The 24,494-nt window shown below is 38.2% G+C and overlaps 1 protein-coding gene across 1 annotated transcript in view; it reads right to left on the reverse strand.

Moving 5' to 3' along the window:
- Positions 1 to 24,494, reverse strand: part of LOC134206834 (uncharacterized) — a 215,730-nt gene that overhangs the window by 82,952 nt on the left and 108,284 nt on the right. The window contains exon 4 of the mRNA XM_062682565.1: positions 9,337 to 9,391. Within this exon, the coding sequence (XP_062538549.1) occupies positions 9,337 to 9,391 (55 nt within the window). The remainder of the gene's footprint in view (positions 1 to 9,336; positions 9,392 to 24,494) is intronic.

Here is a 24,494-nt window from a genome sequence, read left to right on the forward strand (position 1 = left end):
TCTACTCGGAACATGAAGGCTCCAGGATTCGATGGAATCTTCAACATCATCCTGAAGAATCTTGGACCTAAAGCTCTCAATCTCCTGGTTAACGTCTATAACCGCTGCCTTGAGATCGGTCATTTTCCACCCAACTGGAAATTATCTAAGGTGGTACCCATCCTCAAACCGGGGAAGGATCATCCAACCGAACCTACAAGCCACAGACCCATAAGCCTACTTTCGTCAATAAGCAAACTCTTCGAGAGCGTCATATACTCAAGTATGCATAATCCTAATTTGAGCATGTTTGGGTGAAATCATACATCGCAGGTGAAACACACGTGTTTGCCTCGGTGTATTTTCCACCTGACCATGCTCATAAAAGCACGTATGAAAGTTTTTTCCAATGTGCTGAACAAATTTTATCACAACTCCCTCCAGAGGTTAAAGTTCACATCTATGGTGACTTTAACCAACGCAATGCCGATTTCATTCTGGACTCTGAAAATGAAAGTATTCTACTCCCAGTCGTTGGGGACAATGAAACATTGCAATTTATTTTCGATTCAACCTCTAAACTTGGGCTTAATCAAATTAACCATATAAAAAAACAGACAGCAATGCTATTTGGACTTTTTATTAACTAACGTATATGAAGATTTCTGTGTGACTGAATCATTAAATCCATTGTGGAAAAATGAAGCGTTTCACACAGCAATCGAATATTCTTTAATCATTCACGCCCACCAAAGACCCAACGACTATGAGTACGAGGAAGTCTTCGAATACCATTCAGCAGACTATGAAAGAATTAAACAGTATTAATTGGCAGTCAATTATAAGGAATGAAGGAAACATCGATACTGCTGCATACACTTTTAACGAAACTTTACAGCAAATAATTGAACAAGAAATTCCACTTAAGAAAAAACGACGACAAAGAAATACAAAAAGTCCAAGCTGGTACAATAGTCAAATCAAAAATTTGAAAAATCGCAAACAAAAAGCACATAAAATCTACAAGAAAGAAGAGAGTGATCAAAACTTAGCGAAATATTTGGAAATCTGCGACCAACTGAATCTAGCCATCAGTAATGCACTTGAAAAATATAATTCAAAAATTGAGCTTGAAATAAAGTCTTGTCCAAAAAACTTTTTCAATTACGTAAAAACAAAATTAAAATCAGACAATTTTCCATCTGTAATGCACCTCGACGAAAATGTTGGCGATAGCTCGGAAAAAAACTGTAATTTATTTGCCAATTTTTTCCAAGACATCTATACTACATTTTTGGAAGAAGATCGCGATCGCGATTATTTTGCGTTTTATCCAGAATTTTTCAGAGATGTTGGTGTAAATCAAATTCAAGTCCAGGCAATTTTTGACGCTCTAATGAACTTGGATGCTTCGAAGGGACCTGGCCCTGACACGATTCCACCAGTATTTATTAAAAAATTAGCAAAAGAACTCACTACTCATCTATATTGGCTTTTCAATAAGTCTCTGGAATCTGGAATCTTCCCAAAAATATGGAAAAGCTCTTTTCTAGTACCAATATTTAAATCTGGTCGAAAATCAGACGTACGTAATTATCGTGGCATAGCCCTTATCTCTTGCATTCCAAAACTTTTCGAGGCAATTGTCAACGAGAAGCTATTTTTCAAATCAAAAACAGAGTAACTGACACACAACACGGCTTTTTAAAGGTCGCTCGACCTCAACAAATCTCCTCAATTAGTAGATTTTTCATTGAATGCAATGGATAACGGCAACCATGTAGAAGCTCTATATACGGACTTTAGCAAGGCATTCGATCACATTGATATACCGATGTTGCTTTTAAACTACACAAAATTGGAATTGAACCACGACTCCTGAAATGGCTTGAATCATACCTAACTGACCGCCAACAAATTATCAAATTTAATGGACACAAATCAAAACCAATTCAAGTCACTTCAGGGAGTCCCTCAAGGCTCTCATTTGGGCCCTCTTCTTTTTATCTTGTACGTAAAACGACATTTCCTTCATTCTGAAAAACATTAAAGTGTTAATTTATGCCGATGATATGAAGCTCTTTATGGAAATAAGAAATGAAGTCGACATCAATGTATTCCGCAATGAAATAGACAAATTCTACATATGGTGCAAGAAAAGCCTATTAGAACTGAATGTAAAGAAATGCAACTTAATATCATTTAGCAGAAAAAGAACAATACCAAACATTTCAATCGCATTAGGAAATCAGAATGTGGAAAAATGTGAAAGAGTAAGGGACTTAGGAGTAATCTTAGACTCTAAACTTTCTTTCGTAGACCACTACAACACAATCATTCACAGGGCTAATAACATGCTAGGGTTCATAAAGCGTTTCTGCTATAACTTTCATGACCCATATACAATTAAAACACTTTATGTAGCTTATGTTAGATCAATAATGGAATATTGCAGTATTGTATGGTCTCCTTTCTCAATCACGCACGAAGAGAGATTAGAATCTGTACAAAAGCAATTTTTACTATTTGCTCTTCGTAAATTAGGCTGGACATCATTTCCACTCCCATCATACAAAGCACGCTGCATGCTTATTGACATACAAACTTTGAAAGAGCGGCGTGAAATAGCAATGGTTTCCTTCGTAAATGATATCGTTTCGCAACGTGTTGATTCACCTGAAATCTTATCAAAATTAAACTTTTATATTCCTTCAAGGCAACTTCGTAATCGCACCTTATTTATAACAAACTATAATCGAACAAATTATGCCAAATTTGGACCATTGAATCGAATAATGAACATTTTTATTCAACACTGCGAAGCTATCGACTTCACAATGTCTCGGCAGAATCTTAAAACATATATTAATAGAATTCGAAACCGCAACACATAAGACAAAAGTTATAGCATTTTTTTCTGCACTATTTAATCTCTAGTTAATTTTTATTATAAATATATGTTAAATATTTCACAATCTATGTATATTAGTATTAGAAAATGAAAAATTATGTATATTTTTATGTACTAGTCTACGACGGTTGACGAAATTAATAAATAAATAAAATCACACGACGGAACACAATATTCTACTGGACATTCAGTTTGGCTTCAAGCAAGGTCATTCAACGGTCCACCAACTTCTAAGGGTAATTAATAAGGTCAAGCGTTCGAAGGACGTATCCATATCATGGCCCTACTTGACATCGAGAAGGCTTTCGATAACGTCTGGCACGACGGCCTGACGCACAAGCTTCTTCAACAGAATTTCCCGATTTACTTGGTAAAAATTATTGCTAACTATCTGCAAGACAGAACTTCGCAGGTGTGCGTAGCTGGAGTACTGTCTGACCCGTATCCGATTCCAGCCGGGGTCCCTCAGGGCAGTATTCTCGGACCTATCCTCTACAATCTCTACACATCGGACATTCCACCGCTTCCGTCCGGTGGCACTCTATCACTCTTCATTCGGCTATCAGCTATAGTGGAAGGGTTATACGCTCCCTCGTCAACAAGCTTCAAAAAGGATTCGATGCCTACATATAAGGGTGGTTAAAAAAATCGATTTTGCTCCCCAGTGCTCATTTGATTCTTTACCATGTTCTGAGATTCCTTTTAGCTATGTAGGTTTTCTTTTAACATGCGTTTGATGGGGGAAGCGTCATTAACAGTATAATGAAAAAATAAATTTCCCCATACTAATTTGCATGCAAACTTGAAACGGCTTGTGCTAAATCAGTTTTAATCTGTGACCAACCACTTTTGGGTCACAATTATATATTTGGTGGCAAGGCCAGTTAGTGGTTTAGCCCTGTTAAATTGTTATCTATGTTTTGTGCCGTCTTGAAAAATTAAATGTCTAAATGTGAAATAAATGTCTGTCTTCACTTCCGTAGTGTTTGAGTAATGTTTATTTTTCGTTTAGTAGTCTTCTAAAGACATCAACCTCTTTATTGTATATAAATATTTTGTTTTCATTTGTGTTTACTCCGACCGTAGTTTACTAGATTTATTCATTTATTTTTCCATTTATTCATTTATTTATTTATTTATTTATTTATTTAATTATTTGCCTAGATTTTTTATACACATTTCATATTTATTTCACAGTTTATTTATTTATTTTTCAATTTACTCGGAAACAAGTGTTAGGGATTTTTCATTTGTAAGGCTAAGCATGCAGCCAGTTTTGTCGGAGTAAACGACTAGAGTAGAATAGGGCATCAACCATATTATTAAGTCTTCGTATGTCACCTGTCATCGTTCGTCGATCATCGTGCCGTCACATCATCGTCGTCCTCGTCATCCACCATCTTAAGAAAATATGCAAAGTCATGAGGAGAAGGATATAAAAAGGCTCAACTGACTAAGAAAGCCCTCTTGTATTATTATTCGCCCGGAGGAGTGACGGTAGTGTGTCCGCGGTATAGGACGTTAATAAACCTAACCGCCAAGTTCCGCGAAAGTTAGTTGTGCTAAATCGCTAAAATCACCTAACTAGAACCTGTTTTAAACGTACAAACTACAAGGACATTAACAGCGTGATTAAAACCTAAACTAAAATTCTAAAACACGTTAAGACCACCTTTACTTTGAGTGGAAGACAAAAGTGCACCAAAAGTTAAGTCATGGTAAGAGGACAGACAGTGTAGTGGAAAATAATTTGTCTGAGGACTGATGTCAGATTCCGGGGTAAGCCCGCTCGTCCGATTCCACTAGTGAAGAATGTGCATGCGCGATTCGGTACCACTCCCCGGGCAAGGAACATCGGCCTACGCTATAATGGCCAAAGTGACACACGAACATTAATAGTTCCCTCGTTAAGTGTGGGAACAGTGAAGAACTAATCAAGAAAGAAAGAAGAACAAGAGGAAGAAGAAGAAGAAGGTGAAGAAAGAAGAAGAGGAGGAAGAAGAAGGAAGCCCAAGTGAACGAGAAGGACGCTACTACGACGATGGAGTTGCTGCAAGTCGACCACCTCAACGAACGGCCGCAACGGTGAGCTCAAAAAAAAAAAGAACGGTAAAAGAAAAACAAAAATTAAAACGGATCCTTAATTTAAAACTAAAATAGTTAATTTTTTATTCTGTATGGCCGCTAAGCCCTGACTGTCCTCGTTTTGTAAATCTTGTTTCCGCCATTTTGTTGTAAATAGTCCGCCTTGTCACCAATTATAGAGCCAGCACAGGTAAGATTATCCGGGAGAACCATTTTTAAAACGACCCTGAAAAGGTGTGTTGCAAACCCCTGGCCTTATGGGGCTTCCATGACAGGGGTTTCCACCACACTTTGTGCAACGAAGCACTTAATTAAAAGTTAACAAAGATAATTAGTATCAAATCCAAATGAGCTCAAATTTTCAGAGGACACACAGAACATGGTAAAGAATCAGATGAGCACTGTGGAGCAAAATCGATTTTTTGAACCACCCTACTACATATGCTATCTCCATACCTGGAAAATTCGAGCGAATGCAGTGAAGACACAAGTCATAGTATTCCCTCGTAGCAACTCGGATAGCCTCAAACCGAAAGTGCTGGGTAATGAAGTGGACTGGGTCAACGACGTTCGATACCTCGGACTAATTATGGACAGCAAACTTCTCTTCCGGTCTCACGTAGACGACCGAGTTACCAAAAGCACCATCCTGATCAAGAAGCTTTACCCCATCATCAACCGTCGCTCGAGAATATCCATCGTCAACAAACTTACCATCTATAAACAGGTGGTACTCCTAATGCTCGAGTATGCCAGTCCGGTATGGAAGGGCTGTGCGCGTACCCAGATCAACAAACTCCAACAATCTCCCGCTAGCACACCTCGACCCAATTCAAAATAGAGCAATTTCTCTGATCGACATAGAGAGAGCACTAGTTTCTGAATGCAAACTATCAGAAACATTCATGAATGATTTGTAATCATAGTACATAGTGTAAATGGTTAGATTTAATTTTTAAGTAGTTAGTTAGGACAAAAAATTAAAAAAAAAATATTAACAAAAGTTCAAAACGATCTCCTTATCGCAAGATAAAAAATTAAACATGTTAGTAATAACAAAAACAGCAGAACTAAAGTATGAATAGCAGAAATGCGGTATCACTTATAATGTACACTAATTGTCAAACAAAAACATTGAAATAAACATATTTTTAATGAAAAAAATAATTATGATGGCAGAAGTATCAGTCAGTAGCCTGCCGTGGAGTGAGAGGGAAATCTAGTGGGACCATGGATGGATCAGTCGCATAACTCACGTGGTGCATTGGGATCATGGATAGGCTACGTAAGTCGTGGGTAGTGCCAGACGGAATTCATTAGTAGGTCAGAACGTTCGGTAGGATGCTGGCTGCTCAACAAGAGTCCAGGAGGAGCGTCGCCATTTGTACGGACAACGGATTGAGCCAGGATGAGTTGTTCGGCGAGGAGGAGCTCAGGACTAGAGGCTCGGTGTTAGGAGGAGCCATGAGAGACCACGCGCCGAAGACTACGACAAGGTGGTTGACTGTTGTGCCTGTTGTTCAACATTGCACTAGAAGGTGCCATGCGGAGAGCCGGGTTTAACAGTCGGGGTACGATTTTCAGCAGATCGCGTCAACTTATTTGTTTCGCGGATGACATGAACATTGTCGGCCGAAAATTTGCAATGGTGGCAGAACTGTACGCCCGCCTGAAACGTGAAGCAACAAAAGTTGGTCTGGTGGTGAATGCATCAAAGACAAAGTACATGCTTGTGTGCGGAACCAAGCGCGACAGGGAAGCAGTGTTAGTAGACGGGGATACCTTCGAGGTGGTCGAGAATTCATCTGCTTTGGATCCTTGATAACGGCTGATACAGTCGACTCTCTACATCTCGATGTTCTACATCTCGATATCCCTCCCTATGTCGATGGTTTCCTCAGTCCCTTCAATCTACACACATTTGAGCTTTCTATATCTCGATAACCTCCGTATCTCGATATCCCTGGAGAGGAGTGGAGAGGCGACTGTAACAATATTAGTCGTGAAATACGAAAGCGCATCATCTGTGTTTGTCGGGCCTACTACGATCTCCAGAAGAAACTGCGGTCACAAAAGATTCGCCGTCACACCAAATGTGTTATGTACAAGACGCTGATAAGACCGGTAGTCCTCTACGGACATGAAACATGGACAATGATCGAGGAGGACTTGCAAGCACTCGGAGTATTCGAGAAACGGGTGCTTAGGACCATCTTTGGCGGTGTGCAAGAAAACGGTGTGTCGCGGCGAATGATGAACCATGAGCTCGCCCAGCTCTACGGCAAACCCAGCATTCAGAAGGTAGCTAAAGCCGGAAGGGTACGATGGACTGGACAGGGCATGTCGCAATAACGCCGGACAGCAATTCCGCCAAGATGGTGTTCGCTTCCGATCCGGCAAGTGCAAGAGGCTCGAGGCGTAGCGAGTAAGGTGAGCTGACCAGGTGCAGAACGACTTGCGAATGTGGGGCGTAATTGAGGATGGAGAGATGCGGCCTCCAACTATGTATTGTTGCGTCAAATGGTTGATTCAGTGTTATCTGTTTAGAAGCTAAATAAATTAAATGAAATGAACATGTGGTGATTTTGATTGCATTTAAGTTGGCACATAGTTCAGAATTCAGTCAAATTTGCCGAAGAATATGTGTCGATTGTCCCAAGCAACATATTCGCATAAATAAAGTTGAATCAAAATCTACCGCACAGCACATATTTGCACATTATAGTTATAAATGGCTTATTCGTAATCAGAGTATGGGGGACAATTTTTTAAAGCTACCTCTCTTGGCCAGTTTTCACTCACATTCACAGTCGGCACATAAATTTAAAAACAATTCCACAAATAAAACTCGTCCGTCTCGTTTTTTCACTGACTTTTTTTCCTTGGATTTCTGACCATCACTTGAGCCAAATCGAATATATACGGAGATCCTTGTTACCTGATTAAATTAAAACAAAACATTGCAAACGGTAAAGACCGGACACCACACGAGTTGGATTACTCATTATTTCATGGTAACTGGGAACGAAAAAAGAAGGTCATCTAGGTATTCGTTATTTGGCTTCCGCTCAGTTATTTTAGGATGTCCAGTCCATGCGGCAATGGAGTGCTTTAAACAGGGACAAGTTGGTTCGAAATGTTTTCCAGTTTTAGTTTTCACTCGCTCGCTCGCGGAACAAACAAACCATTTCCGTTTAATTACCAAGCACTGGTTGGCGTTCCTCGAATTAAATTCCGATTAATTTGCCTCTAATTAATGCTGAAATAATTATCACTGATGGTTCCGAACAGGATTACCTTGTGGACCTACCCGCTGAATTAACTTCGCATTCTGGTCAGTGATATGCAGCAGGTGGTAATTAAGCAAAAAGTCGAGTGCGACAAAAAATGGCGTAGTATGTTTCCTACCATAACACTCTATTTTTCTTATCATAAGCCTAATAAATGAGTGAGTAAAGTTTTTGTAAAACAATTTACAGCGTGGTTCTATCTGAATTGTAAATTTTCGAGTATGCTAAAATGATTACAGTAGAGAATTGTCGAAATAATAATGCAATTAGAGCTTTTTAAGTCTTTTCCGGTCATATTTGTAATAGCAGAAATACAAAATGAGGAATGCTGAATTGAATAAATAAAAAAGTTGTGTAACGGAGTTACACTGGGCTTCTACTGCTAAGTGACGGAACTAACTCGTCCTATGACAAGTGATTTTCTAGCCTTCCTATAAGATGTCCAAAGGTTGTGCATTATTTGACGAATTCAAAAGCAATTGCGATTGTATGGTAATTAAGTCGTTTAGTACTGTAAGTTTTTTTTTGGATTTTGTGACCTGCGCCGTTGGACATTAAATTGTTTGAAACTTTCTTCCTGTTTCCAAGTTCTTTCTTCCTGGTTCAAAATAGTAAGAACGGTAACAACATCCGAATGGCAGTGCTATCTCCGCTTGAAAAAAAAAACTATTTTCTTCCGGCAAAGATGGCACACCTTCCACAAATGAACACATTAAGCGTCCGAGAGAAAAAGAACAGAACAGCCCCCACACTCAGAACACTGAGTCACGTGTTATCGTTTAAACGATTCCAGCGTTGGACGTGTTCAAATTAGTGCTCTCTTGTGCAACTTTCAATGAATTGTCGTCGGACGCTTCAGTCGTTAATGCTGGAAAACCGGACTAGGAAGATTGGATTTTCACATGTGAAAAGACTGGCACGGGATGAACCGCGGCACTAATTGTAGCTCTGTGCGTCCATCTTCACGTGCGGCAGTGTGCGAAAAGCTGTCTTCATGTGTGAGAGGCTTTGGATAGTCCTGGCAGTGGCTTTTGTAATGCTAATTTATGTGTTTAATAAGAGGCTACTCACCGATTAGTGGGGATTGTGGTAATTGGTGGACATGATGCTTTCAGGTTTGTAACATCTGTTGAAAGAATAAAGAATTAAGATTTTCATTAAACTTGCTATTCATTTTATTGATAAGGTAATCTAATTTTCTGTGCAATATCATCATCTGTTTTTTGAGAGAAGTAAGTCATTCCATTTGATTCCCAGCAACTGAATTGTAACATGAGAGATACATATTTTGACATCAACAGTAAAACTTTTTTCGGTTTCTTGTATATAACTCGACTTGGATTTCTGAGACACTAAAGATACCTTATGATTTATAGTTTTTATTGTAGAGGAATTTCATGGAATCGTACATCGTATCGCTAGCCCAAATATTGCTGCTTAGATTGAGCAACCATAATTAATCACTCAAGTACGCACTAACATAAAACTATTAATGGGATCAACGATTTTGGGTGATGGGGAAGGAGGTATTTACTAGTTGATGGATTTCCATCGAGAATCTTCGCAGCAGCTTGGAACCAAAAGGCAGTTCTTTCCCCTACCGGTTAACCGCGGTTGTGCGCTCTGATCCTAGAACGATTATTGCACAGACAAACAGGCAAGTAATTTCACAATGGAAATTTCGAATATTTTTCAAATGGTTAAACGACCATCAGTAGTTCTAAGATTGGTTTTCTCTCGCATTTGACGTTTACTCGCTACCACTTTTACAAACTGCACAAAGTGTTACGTCTGCTTGTCCGTGATTATTGGTTACACTTTGATATGGCACAAAATGGCGTGCAACAAGTGGTCGATGGTATGCTCTCTGAAGAATGTGCTTCATTGAACCGTTCATGTATACCTGTTTCATGGATAATTAAGTTTGGATTTCCATTGGGTTGTTGATAGGATCGATAGAGCAAGGCGAAGGAAGCGAATCGCAGTTGCTGAGCATAGACGTAATACTGCGAACATTGATGGGTTGAGGTGGATAAACGATGCTTTGGCGATACGAATAATTATGCTGGAAGGAATGCCATCCAATCGAGCGAAGTAATGGGCGATTATAAGTAGTTTAAAGTTTAATCGGATTATGACTTCATACATCTACAGATTAACTTGGGCTAGCGATAGAACGTAGTTTATTGAGGTTAGCTTCATCTTCTTCAAGTATTATGTGCTACCATAATTTGAAGACAAATTGATTGCGAGATAAAATTGTTCAATAATTTAGTATCAAGTTGTATCAACCTTGGGGACACTACACTCTGTTGGTAACATATATTCTATATTTCTCAAATTATTACGTAATACATATCTTAGCTTGATTGACTGGCCCTCCATAGTTGCTAGTCGTGAATTGAATAACGGGCGACACCGATATTGGTTCTCCAGGTATTTTTCTAATTTTGAGAAGTTAAGGCCATTCAACCAGCCATGCCTTCTAACAGTTCAAGAATAATAAAGCAACTGGTAAGTATGGGGAGACTTCATCAAGGTGGACCTGGAAAAGCAGACCAATTGTCAACACAGGCAAATATAGCAAGAATTTCAAAACAGAACATCTACCGGAGGAATGGAAGGAAGGAGTCATATATATAACCTATCTACAAGAAAGTATTATCTTCTATGTCGTTCGTAATGGTTGTTTTTAAAGGCAGCTTATTGGGCATGCGCAAACCTCCTGTCTCGTCGGAGGGCGGTCGTGTCAGGGCTGTTTAGCGTCCCACCTAACACCAGGACTTGGGCTTGTGCGCTTTGAGCGCCACACGGTCGCTTTGGCGGAGCCTGCTTGCGGATACATGCAGTTTTTATAAAAGTGTAACAGGGCCCACTGTCAAACCCCACCACATCCTAGGCAGGCGCCACAACTCGCAAATGGCCTGGGGAGGGATCGTCAAGCCCTTGGCCCAAGCCCAAGCTCAAGCCCTCAAGTCATCAACACGTCGAAGACGAAGTACATGATAGGAAGAGGTTCAAGAGAGGTCAATGTAAGCCACCCACCACGAGTTTCTATCGGTGGTGACGAAATCAAGGTGGTAGAAGAATTTGTGTACTTGGGCTCACTGGTGACCGCCGATAACGATACTAGCAGAGAAATTCGGAGACGCATAGTGGCTGGAAATCGTACGAACTTTGGACTCCGCAAGACGATCCGATCGAATAGAGTTCGCCGCCGTACCAAACTGGCTATCTACAAAACGCTTATAAGACCGGTAGTTCCCTACGGACACGAGACCTGGACGATGCTCGTGGAGGACCAACGCGCACTGGGAGTTTTCGAAAGAAAAGTGTTGCGTACCATCTATGGTGGGGTGCAGATGGCGGACGGTACGTGGAGAAGGCGAATGAATCACGAGTTGCATCAGCTGTTGGGAGAACCATCCATCGTTCACACCGCGAAAATCGGAAGACTCCGGTGGGCCGGGCACGTAGCCAGAATGTCGGACAGTAACCAGGTGAAAATGGTTCTCGAAAACAATCCGATGGGCACAAGAAGGCGAGGAGCGCTGCAGGCAAGGTGGATCGATCAGGTGGAGGACATTTGCGGACGCTCCGGAGACTGCGTGGTTGGCGAAGTGCAGCCATGGACCGAGCTGAATGGAGAAGACTTTTATGTGCAGCACAGGCCACTCCGGCCTTAGTCTGATAATAAATAAATAAAGATGCTACTCTATTATGACCAGATCAGCTGTTCTTGCACAGAGAACAACAGACGTTTTGTTTGGGACTTGCACTCATCTTCAGAAGTACTGGTGATCTCATTTGTTAGTTCAAACCAAGATGAATACACAGCTAGGTGTTTCAATCTGCCCAATTTATGGATGAGAAGAAGGCGGGGGTGAAATATTCATTTTCGGTGCAAAACATAAACAAACCGGCTGGCTCTCCCATACTAAAATCCAAGATGGCTGCATCGTGAATTTGGCAGATTGGAACACCTAGGGGGCCATCCAGAAACCACGTGGTCATATTTTTGAAGATTTTCAACCCCCCCCCCCATGTGGCTTATCGTGGTCATTTGGCAGAAACCCCCCCCCCCCCTATGACCACGTGGTTTTTTTCAAGTTCAAAAATTAAAAAAAAACCTTATTTAACCAAAACATATGGTTAATCCGATCAATTTTGAAGATGGACAATTTCAATTGATTCAAAATTAAACTAAACAAAATTAAACTTAAACTAAAATTTTTTTAATAACTATAAAGTTGATCACTGAATATCCCTATAGATTCCTTAGAGTATTTGGGACCTTCCATAGCTCTGGAGCTACTGGAAATTCTTAAGATATTAACCTCAGCGAAGCATCTGATCTGAACTTATACAATGAAAGGTTTATCAGAGAATCACAAAGTTAATATGTAATATTAGTGATGCAAATGAAACCTCCTACTGTTGTTTCTTTTGAGTAGCATTCCTGTAGAAATTTCAGTATTGTTTTCAGAATCATCAATATTAGAAATAAATAATTATAAAATATTTATTTTTAATTGTTCATTGCTAATATTGATTTATTCATGAAAATTTTACCTACAAAGAAATCAAAATGACATCCCGAAGAAGAATGAATTCCCGATGAAATTTTGAAATGATTTCTGGTTCAAATTAAAAAAACATGAACCTTGAGAATTCTAAAGATTTATTTTGAAAATCTAAAGAATTTTTTCAAGGTAATCCATAGACTCTTCCGTGGAAATTCTAAATAATGCCTCGAATAAAAAAATACTTGGAAAATTAAAAAAATGTGATAGAACTCACAAAGAGCGTAAAAATGTATTCCGAAAAATTTTCATTTCAAAATTCTAAAATTAAAAAAAAAATCAACGGAAATATCAAAGTGTTTCATGTGACATTGGTTCCATATTCCAACTGGAAGTTGGTCTGCTTTTCAACTTAGTATATTCTATTAGCATTTCCTCAGTTATAAATTGAAAGCTTTTATATGCCAGCCATTGCACGATTATATATCTTGTGTAGTAAGTACGATGGATACACTATACCTCGGGTGTCGAGAATGTTTTCCACCCGAAAACATCCTAGACAGGAACGAGAATCGTACTCGTCATCTCCGGATTGGCAATCCTACGCCTTTGCTCGCAAGGCTAACTGGAGACTGAACATTTTGAAGTGCACTCTTTAAAATGTTCGAAAAACTTCTTTTGTAAATGAAGAAGAATTTCTGGTGAAGATTCGGAAGAACTTGTCGAAGAAACTCATTAGAATGTTTTTCCACCGAAAATTATATGTATTTCGCACGGGACTGTTTTGAACTTTCAGACAGAATTCACATGGAATTTTTTTTCGGAGTTTGAGGGAAAATTTTTCGGAATTAACACTGGAGATGTTTTGTTTTTTGTTTCATTACTAATTTGTAGCAAAATTTCCAAGCAAAATTTTTCAGAGAGAATTGTTCAAAAAAAATCTGAATGCCAGCACTTTATCAGGATTGTATGATGATGATGGTCCCGCCACATACCCCTACAAAGGTTTGAGCTAGACGATTTATCTTTAAGATAATTAATTGAATTTAATTTTTCAACAAATTAATCAGATTTGCAACACAAAACAAAACGATCTGATTACCATTACAGATATAAATTTCTTACCTTTCCATTACTATCCAGCAAAATTTGAATGTAAAAAAACTGTTTATTTCATCTACAGATTCTCATAAGTATCAGTAGTGATGCTTCGAGTGCATAAAAATGCAAAACTTGTGATACCTCTCGCACAGATTTCAAAAGTTCCACCAAGAATCGCGTTTCATGTTATTACAAGTAACGTTATCCACTCGAAAGCATCAATAATAATCTAATAAACTATGTCGTTGTCAACAAAATCAAAACTTGTGTTACCGCTCCGTCGATATCAAAAGTTATCAACCGCGGAAACCAAACTCTACTAGATAGCCTATTACTAATCCGCAGAATCATTGAAACATCTGAAAAAGCACAAGTCTGTACATAAATTTAAAAATCATTCATATCTGCTTTACGCGCGCGAGACTCAAACTTTTGTAGACTACACAAGAAAAAGGTCAAATTACAATTACGTCAATAAATATAAAATCCATCATCATCGTCGAGGCGAACAAAATAGTTTATTAGTGCCTCAATAATTGAAAAACACAATTGTCCAAACAAAATATCCGTAGGTCAAACTTCGTCAAGATACAATTATTAATGATTTTTAAAAAGTCAACTAAGTAGCTGCTTAAAATACAGCTTTTACGTGTGAAGTAATGTCAAAGTTTTTACAGGAAATTTCTTTACTTGATTTTTCCTGAATATCCACAAAAAAATTCTTTTGAATTTTTCTTCTTAAGATTTTTTCTTGAATTATTGTAAAAACATAACATTTTTCAAAATTTTAGTTGCAGTCCGCTGATGAAAAAGTGTCGGCGGCGTGATGCCAAAAACCATCTGCGGCGGTTTTTTTTAAATATTTTTCCATTTTTCCTATCCATTTTTTTTATGCGTTATCGATTTTTCTCGATGCGCACCTACGTCTTTTTAACGCTGAGTTGAAAAGACGCTACGTGGGCATCGGCCCTTAGATGCGCTTTGCGTTTAATATTCAATCACTAAATTTTAATGATTTGTATTTTTTACACCGCTATTGTTATTCACCAAAAGTTTTTCGTGTAAAAAAAAAACCACGTGGTTCGAGAGCAACACCCCCCTCCCCCCATGTGGCTTATCGTGGTCATTTGCCAACCCCCCCCCTCCCCCCATATATGACCACGTGGTTTCTGGACGGCCCCTAGTGGTGTATTCATCTTGGTTCAAACTGGCACCCGCCACGTTAGAATGCAAGTCAATGTAGGAAAGGGAAGGAGTTGATGATAGATCTGTGCGCCGCCGCCGACACTCATTGACGTACGCCGACGCCGGTCAAGGTGTCGGCGGCGCGCCATATGCCGGTTGGCCCCAAGCCGCCGAATTTCTTATTTTAACGCCGATGTTTGACAAACACAAAAATCACATTATGCAGTGCGTTTGCATCTGCCGAACCAAGGCAACCTATCAAGCATTAATTAAATAGCAATTATACCTTTAGCAGATTTGTTTACTTTTATCCCTGTCCCTTTAACCCGCTTTGGCATGTTAAATGTTAGGTCATCCAAAAACTTCTTGGCTAAAGATCTACAAATCAATGAGCGTGGCGATGAACTTCTAATCTCATATGTAACTTCTTGTGGAATAACCTGGAATAACGGTCCTGGTCGCATTGGGTAGTTCATTATCTTTTTAAATGTTTGAATGTTACATATCCTGATTGGTCCAGTGGTTACAAACGCGGCTACAAATCAACACCATAATGAATGTTGGATTTGGATTCCCAGTCTCGTAGGATTTTTTTAGCTTCCCTGGGCATGGAGTATTATTGTGTTGGTCTCATAATATGCGAATGCAAAACTGATCTTTTGGCTTCTGGAGCTGGAGCACGATGGGGCACGGTGGGAACGACCATATTAAACATTTCCTTCACTCTTCCTTGTAATTGCTAGAATTGTTCTGAAAAAAAAAAATGTTTTGATTTATTTCGATAAACAATTCCCAAATAAATTTCTTGGTTTTCTTGAAATAATTTCCAGGAAGTCCTGGAGGAAGTTTTGAAGGAATATCTGAAGAAAATTCTTAGAGCCGTGATGAATTTCTGGATTAATTTCCGTTGTAATTTCTGGAGGATTTTCTGAAGGAACCTCTAGAGAAAATTCTTAAGGAATTCTTGGAGGAATGTCCAAAGAAATTCGTTAAGAAATTTAAGAATGTCGGTAATTCCTTTAGGAGGTCCTTTGGAATTCGTACGGAGATATCTGAAAATTTGTCCTAGAGTTTTGGAAGGAAATGGCGTTGGAAATTCCGAAGGAATTACTAGATTAATTTCCGAGGGAATGGAATGTCTTATGGAATACATGGAAAAATTCCAGTGGAATTAATGAAATAATTTCCGAAGGAATTTTGTAGAAATTTTTAAAAGTTTGTATGTATGTACGTTGTTATCCATCACCCTGGCTTGAGTCTTGCTCTGCATGCGGCTCCACCGAATAGTACAATCGAATTTAATTACCATTCTGCTTTCAAAGCACTTCTGTGTGAAGGGCAAAAAACGGAGGTGGCGGACCCTTAGGCAGAGACACTTACGCAAAACCCGCGGGATAGAGAGAATCTCCTTTCAGCAATGTAATCAAACAGACTAATAAATAGATTCGCAATCCTTTTTGAGCTTTCCGAGGGATGGCTTCTTTGAGGAAGGGCACGTCGAATCTATTACAACTGTGGGGAAGTGTACCCATCTACATTTGTAGAAATTATTAAAAATATTCCAAAAAATAATTTCTGAAGGAATTCCTGAAGAATGGTCAGAATGATTTTTATAAGAATCGTCCAAGGATTTTTTCCAGAAGAATTCCTGGTCCTAAAAAGTTCCGAAGCAATTCCTGGGGGGAATTTCAAAGAAAAGCCTGGTTTCATTTGTGGAGATTTTTTTAAAGGATTTCCTGAAGAAATTCTCGATCGGATTCCTGACGAAGTTTTTGAAGGTATTTTAGAATGAGTTTCTTGATGACTTACCAAATTAATTCCTGAATATCCGAATATCTGCAATCTCTATATTTTGGGAGTTTTTCTTGGCATGTAGTTTTGATTCTAGAGCAAAACTGAGTTTGTTTTACTACTATTCGGACTTTCGAAGAAATTCCTGGAGAAATATAGGAATTTCTGTGAAAATACCAATAGTCATTTGTTCGGAAAATCCATTGAACATTTCTTCGTAAATTACTTTCAGAATTCTTTTGGGTATTCCTTCAGAAATTCATTTAATTTTTTTTATTCTTTATTATAGAGTTGATGTGATACTTTCGAATGTTGTGCTCAATTTTGTTTGACTATTATCGGCTCTTTCAGGCATATAAAGCGGCTAAAACGTTGTTGCATCTATTTCGACGTTTCGGTGTATACCTTCTTTAGGGATTCAGAGGTTACATTTTGTTGTATATGTGTGTGTCCTGTATGACATAACGATTAAACAGATAGATACGACATCACTACTGCGCGGGCGATAAACTCAGAGAAGCTTTTATCAAAAGTATAGGTTGGATAAGGTTGGATATAGCTTGAACAACACTCAAGAAACATTTCAGAAGACACAGAGAAGTGCAAAAAAAAATGAGACGTGTGAACTCTAGTAGAACACCATTGTTAATTGACAACGTTATGTCATAAAAATAGAGGTAGTAAACTATAGGGGACGGTTGTCGCTGAGGTCCCCTTTCTCGTTTCCAAACGTATTGGGTACATATCTGTAAAAACGTGCTGATTTTTCCTTTGTTGACATTTAGCACCCTATCCCCTCCAGCAAAAGATGTTTTGCCAGTGACGACAGCGACAGTCTTCCTCTATAGTTGATTCGCTCTATTGTCATACAGGACACACACATTCACAACAAAACGTAGCCTTTAAATCGCAAAATGTCAGAAAACAGACGCAACAAAGTTTTAGCTGCTTTATAAGAGCCGATAATAGTCAAACAAAATTTATTATAAAGGTTTTCAGCCCTTAACTGGTTCACCTCTTTGAAATTCATTTCAAAATTCTGTAAGAAAGTCTTTTCAGGTTCTCTTTCGGTTATTCCTTCAATAATTGAGTACGGAATTCCTCCAGGAGATATTTTTTTAAAGAAATTTCTCCAGGAGGTCCTTAGGAAATTCCATCAATAAACCATACAAAAAGAAATTTCCAAAGGTATTTGAGTGTTAAACTTATTTTCAATTAAAAAAACACAACGGTTCAACAAAATTGAAGCAATTTACAAACGAGATTTCCGAAGATTTCCCAAAAGAATTTCTGAAGATATTCCCGAAAGAATTCCTAAAGGAATTTTAAAAGAAATTTTCGAAGTTCTACAGGAATTTCTGGAAGAGTTGCTAAAAGAATTTCCGGAGGAATGTCCGAAGGAATTCCTATAGGAAATTCAGAAAGAATTCCTGGAGAAAGTTTTAAATAAATTCCAGAGGGAAATTTCGAAAGAATACCAAAAATATCTTTTTAGAGTTTCTGAAGAAATTCTTTAAGGAATTACTGGAAGAATTTCTATTAGAAATTCCTAAAAGGAATACTTGAAGGAATTTAAAAAAAAAACTAAATCAAATTCCGAAAGATTTCTCCTAAAGGGATTTCCGGATGTATTCCTAAAACTGTGTTCCAAAGGAATTCCTAAAAAAGTTTTCGAATGAATTTCCGAAGAAATTCTTAAAAGACTCCGTAAAGGAATTTCCGAAGCAATCCCTAAAGTAATTTCCAAGGAAATTCCTGAAGGAACCTTTGGAGAAATTTTGGAAAGAATTTCCGAAGCAATACACAAATAAATTTTCAAGGGAATTCTTGGAGAAAGTTCTGGAAGAATTCATAATTCTAAATTAGTTTTCCGAATTCCTTTTTCGAATTTTCTGAAGAATTTCCAAAAGAAATTTCTGGATTTATATCTGAAGTACTTTCCAATGAACTTATGTGAGCAATGCGGCAATATCTTAATGGAGGATGTAATGTAAACTTTTGCTGTGCAGGTACAAGCTATAGCTAGTAGCATGTTCACCGTATCAATCTGTCTGTAGCTAGCAATTATACAAAAACCCTTAAATTCAATAAAAGCATGATAGGCCTTGCGTCGTGATTTTTTTTTCTCAGCTTAAAATTATTCACGCTGATTCACGCCGCCGCCGCCGCCAAACATCGCTTACGGTGTGACGCCGCCGACGCCGCCGCCGCCGGTGTAAAAATGGCCTTTCCCCGCCGTTCACAAATACTTCGGCGCACAGGTCTAGTTGATGATGCATTCACAAGCCCACTGCAAGCCGAATATATATACCTCTAAACTTGCCACTAGTTCATGCGGAATTTTATAGATTTTTTTGGGTGAGGTTGACAGGCAGAGTTTCGTCTTGGTTCAACAGTTGCCAGCGTGGTAGGAGAAAGCAATTGATGGAATTTTAATTGGATATAGGATATATTATTTTCAATTCTAGCAGATACTGCTAGAATAGTCAATAGGTGGTGTAGGTGTAGGATAGAAATGGAAACGGTGGTATGGATGTCCATTTTCTGTTCTAGCGGTTGCTAGAATATGAGAATTATATAAAGAAACAATACAAAGTAGAAGGAATGAGACGAGCCGTTGATTGAACCCACGACCTTCTGCATATGAGGCAGAAGCGATAGCCATATGACTACCAAGCTCGTCGAAACTTTATTTTCAGTAAACCTATCTTCTAAACCCAGCAAGATTAATACACCTTAGCGTGTTGGTGGTGCCTTTCTGGTGCCACATAATTAAAAAAAAAGGCATCAGAAAGGCAAAAATATCCATTTAGGAGCATAAATTCCACTATTTTCATCAATTCACATCTATTTGCGTCCATTTGAATGCATTGCAGCAATTTATGGATACAAAATTCGATATTTCTAAATGTATTTCCCTTAGCAAAAAAAAACAATGTTTTTCAATATCTCCTGAAGGGAAAAACTGAGCCGCGTTCCTCGTCGAATGCAACTTGTTGAGAGCAAATCGGATAACGCTCAATACCAAAAAGTGTGTCTCACATTTTTGTGCACACACAAATATACATACAAAAAATGCCAAGACAACCAAACAGTTGATATGAAAAAAAAGAGGTTTTATGCCAACGGGAGAAGGAGTGAAATTCATTCTTAACTCCATTCCCGCCAGCTTTTCCTTTCAGTAAAAGATAAAAGATACACATGGGCGTAGCCAGGATTTCGAGAAGGTGGGGGGGGGCAACTTTTTTGGTCTTCTAAACCGTAGTTTTATAATAGTTTTATAAAAACACATGAATATTAACACATGAAACCAAATCCAAACCAAATCAACAATAATGAAACAATAATGGATTTAAAAATGCGTGATTTATTGCTCATCAGATATTTTTAAATAAAGTGAGAAAAATATTAACGAACTTAGTATTCAGAAAGAATATAAAATCGGCTATAACAATTATTATAAAAATCCTGCATTCTTCCATAAGTTTAAGAAAACTAGAACCATACATCTGAATTTCTAAGCAAATCCTCTCTGAAATAATATAAATTATAAAATAGACAGAAAAATCAATATGCAAGCTTTCTCCAGGAATTCCTTCGACAATTGCTCCTAGCATTCTATCCGAAATTCTATCAGGGATTCTTTAGGAATACCTCCTGCAACTTCTTCGGCAGTGTCTTCAGGAATTCCACCATAAATTTTGCCGGGAATTGATCCGAAAATTCCACCATTATTTACTCCAAGAAAATCTTCGCGAACTTCTTTATAAGTTCTGCAGAATTCCCTGCAATAATTCAAATAATTTCGTGCTGTTTCCCATAATTTTTAAGAATAAGAATATTCCGTGGAAATTCCGCAGAATTGCCAGTAAACATTCCTGAGAATTTCATGAAAAATCTTCGAATTTCTTGTGTAAATTCCATAAAATTTTCCGTGAATTGTTTCGAATAATTTCTTGTGAAAATTTCAAAGAATTTTTTCAGGTATTCCACCGGAAATTTATACAGAAATTATACCGAAAATGAAAACAACAATGGAATTTTCGGAGGAATTCCTAGATTAATTCGCAATGAAATCCTGAAAGAATTCCGGTGGAAACTTCAAGATTTCCACTGGGAGATACTCCAGGAGTTTCTCCGAAAATTCCTCCTGGAATTCTTCCAGGAGTTTCACTGGCATTTCCAAAAAGAATTTCTCTAGGATTTCCTTCGAGAATTATTCCGGTAGTTCTATCGGCAGTCCCCCTGAAAATTCTTCCGGGAATTTCGGCAGAATAGGAATTTAGTTAGGCTTCTTCAGGAATTTATATAGATTTTCCACTAGAAGCTCCTCAGAGAATTTCTCTGCGAGCTCCTCAGGGAATTCTCCGGGAAGTCCTCTGATGATGATGATGGTCCAGCTACAATCCCCAACAAAGGTTTCAGCTAGACGAGATTTATCTATAAGATGAATTCTCTTGTTTCCGAGAATGCTTCTGGTAGTTTCCCCGGGGTTCCTTTGAAAATTCTCCCGGGAGTTTCTTCAGAAATTCTTCCAGAAAATTCCTTCGAGAGTTCCTCCGGGAATTCCACCAGAAGCTATTCCAGGAAATTATTCAGGCTTTTTTTCAGGAAATCATTTAGGCTTTCTTCAGAAATTAAACTGGAAATTCCTCCGATAGTTCTTCCGATAGTTTCTCTGGGAGCTCATTCGGGAGGTCCTCTAGGAATTCTTCTAGGAGTTCCTCCTGAAATTCCTCCGGCAGTTCCTTCGGGAGTTCCTCCGGGAGATCCACCAGCAGTTTCTACGAGAATTCCTCCGGGAGTTTCACCGGCAGTTTCTCCGGGTGTTTCTCTGAAAAGGAACTCCCGGAGGAACACCCGGAGGAACTCCCGGAAGAACTCCCGGAGGAACTCCCAGAGTAATTTCCGGAGGAACTCCCGGGGGATTTTCTATAGGAATTTCCGGAGAAATTATCAGAGGAATTCTTGGAGGAACTGCCGGTGGAACTTCTGGAGGAATTTATTGAAGAACTACAGGAATAATTTCCGAAGGAAATCCTGGAGGAACTCTCGTAAGAATTCTAGGATGAACTCCCAAAGGAACTTCCGTAAGAATTCCAGGAGGAACTCCTGGAAGAATTCTTAAAAGAACCTCCCGGAGGAATTCTTGTAAGAACTCCCAGAGAAATTCTCCGAGGAACTTCTGGAGGAATTTGTAGATAAATGCCTAAAGAAATGCTAAACTTCAGAGGAACTTCAGAGGAACATCCGTTGGAATACCCTAGAGGTAGAAAAAAATATTTCTGAAGGAACTTCCGAATTCCATTTCCCGTGAAATTGCTGCCAAATATCGTCCAGGAATTCCCTGTGAAGTTCCTGGAGGTATTACCGGCGAATTTCTTGGAAAAACTCTTGAAAGAACTCCCGGAGGAACTCCCACAAGCACTTCCGGAGGAAGTTCCTAAAGAAATTTCCGAAAAAAATATCTGAAGGAATTACCAGAAAATACCAGGAGGAATTAATGCAGAAATTCCCAGATGAAATCCTGAAAGTATTTGCAGATGAATTGTTGAAGAAAATCCTTGCGGATTGTTCCGAAGAAATTTGTGGAAGAACTCTTGGCAGATATCCGAGTAAATTCCGGAAGGAATTCTAGTACACTTCCGCGGAAAATCTCCTGGAGAAATTCCTGAAGGAATTCCTGGAGAAGTACCTGATGAAACTTTCTGGGGAAATACTTGGACGAATTCCAGGAGAAATTCATGAAGATATGTCTAGAGGATTTCTTGAAGGATATTCTGAAGTAATTGCGGAAAGTATTCCAAATTGGAACGCTAGATGATTTTGCTATTGAATGTTTGGAGGTATTCCCGGAAAATTTCCTGGAAGTAATCCCGGAAGAGTTCCGAGAGGAATGCCCGGAGAAGTTCCTAGAACAGTTTCCGAAAGAATTTCTTATAGATTTACAAGTGAAATTATGGAGCTAAATCAGAGGATTTCCGTCATAAATTTTTGAAGAAACTTCTGGTAGAATTTTGGGAAGAAATTCCGTATGTATTCTTGACGGAACTCTCGAATGCATGCCTGAAGGAAATGCCGGATTCTTCCTGAAGAAAGAATAGCCGAAGAAATATCTAGAAGTAAATCTTGGAGAGAAGAAAAGAAATCTTCAAGGAATTTCCTCGTGAATTTCCTAAAAAAAAATTAGTGGGGGGTTTCTAGATAAGGAGGAATTACAATTACATGAGAAGGATTTTCGAACGATTTTCAGAGGAATTTGTGGATAACTTTCCGGAGGAATGCAGAAGTTCCCAGGGGAGCTTCTAGAAGGATTTCAAGGAGAATTTTTGAGCCTGAAATGTTTCGAGTTGTTTTGAACTTTTATATATTATGGATCCTGGATGCCCTAATAAGTTTTAGGAATCTTTTGAATTTCAACCACCTATTTCTGTATATGATTGGATCGTAAAGTGCACATGTTTGAGGGAATTCATTTCAGTACCCGTTCAATCTTTCCACAATTTAGGGGGGGAGCGACAGCCGCATGGACATCACAAATTTTTCTGAAATTATGAAAGCAGTCTGTACACACTTAGTTTTAATTTTAGTTCCTACGACTTTCCGAAATTCAGCTACAAATTCAAGTGTTTCAACGTTATTAGCAAATCTGCTATTTTAAACATAAATAATTAAAGAAGTAACATATACATTTGGAATATAAATTTAATATAAATTTGGAGAAAACTTGATCAAATTCCCGTGTTTTTCCCGGTTTTCCCGGATTCCCGGGTGAGTGGCCATCCTGAATAATGCATAACACATGAAATCGATCAATAATGCATTACATGAAATTAGTTGGATACGACAATTTAATATTTACATTTTAAAAGTAGCTGATATATTTGTGTAGTTAAGCCAAAATTGTTAAATTTTCGAGTTTTGTATAATATGAGAAGTTAAGTTTTGTTTGTTTAATTTGTTAGGGGTTTTAACAAAAAAAAAAAATCAATTTCATTGCTGTTTTTTTAATTTTTCGAAAAATCTTCTAAACGAGCTGAACTAAATTTGGGTATTTCTATTGGAAATTTTAATTTGTCAGGTTAAATTGCAATCTTTACTGTATTCAACCATTAAAATGTCAGTAATCAAGGATAATTACCGTCAAATCACTGAAAGAATCGCACCTCCGTGAACAAAGGGCACTCGTGATTTGACTACTGACGGAATCGTTTCGATTAAACTGTCGCCATCGCCAAGCGATTGTGTTTTGCACTTTGAATAAAATTATTTTCGGATAAATATTCTCTTGTATAAAATTGTGGTTTATTGATGATTTTAGTTGACTGCTACTGATATCATCCATGCAAATAAATTTTCTAACTAACCGAAGTTCTGCCTAACTAATAGAAGTTTGTCTCGGGTCAATTTTATATTGTTATTTTTCTCTATTGTACACCCAACCGGCGGTTGTTAGATTTTCAAACAATTCTGTACAAGAATCTACCAAAACCTGTATAAAAATTGGGCATATGCGAAATTGTTAGATTCTTATACAAATATTGTATAAGAATCTAATTTTGTAAGGTTTTCTTACATTTTTTGTATAAGAATCTAACAAATTCGCATATGCCCAATACTTATACAGGT

The sequence above is a fragment of the Armigeres subalbatus genome, chromosome 1 (assembly GCF_024139115.2).
Source record: "Armigeres subalbatus isolate Guangzhou_Male chromosome 1, GZ_Asu_2, whole genome shotgun sequence".
In the NCBI taxonomy this organism is placed as follows: Eukaryota; Metazoa; Arthropoda; class Insecta; order Diptera; family Culicidae; genus Armigeres; species Armigeres subalbatus.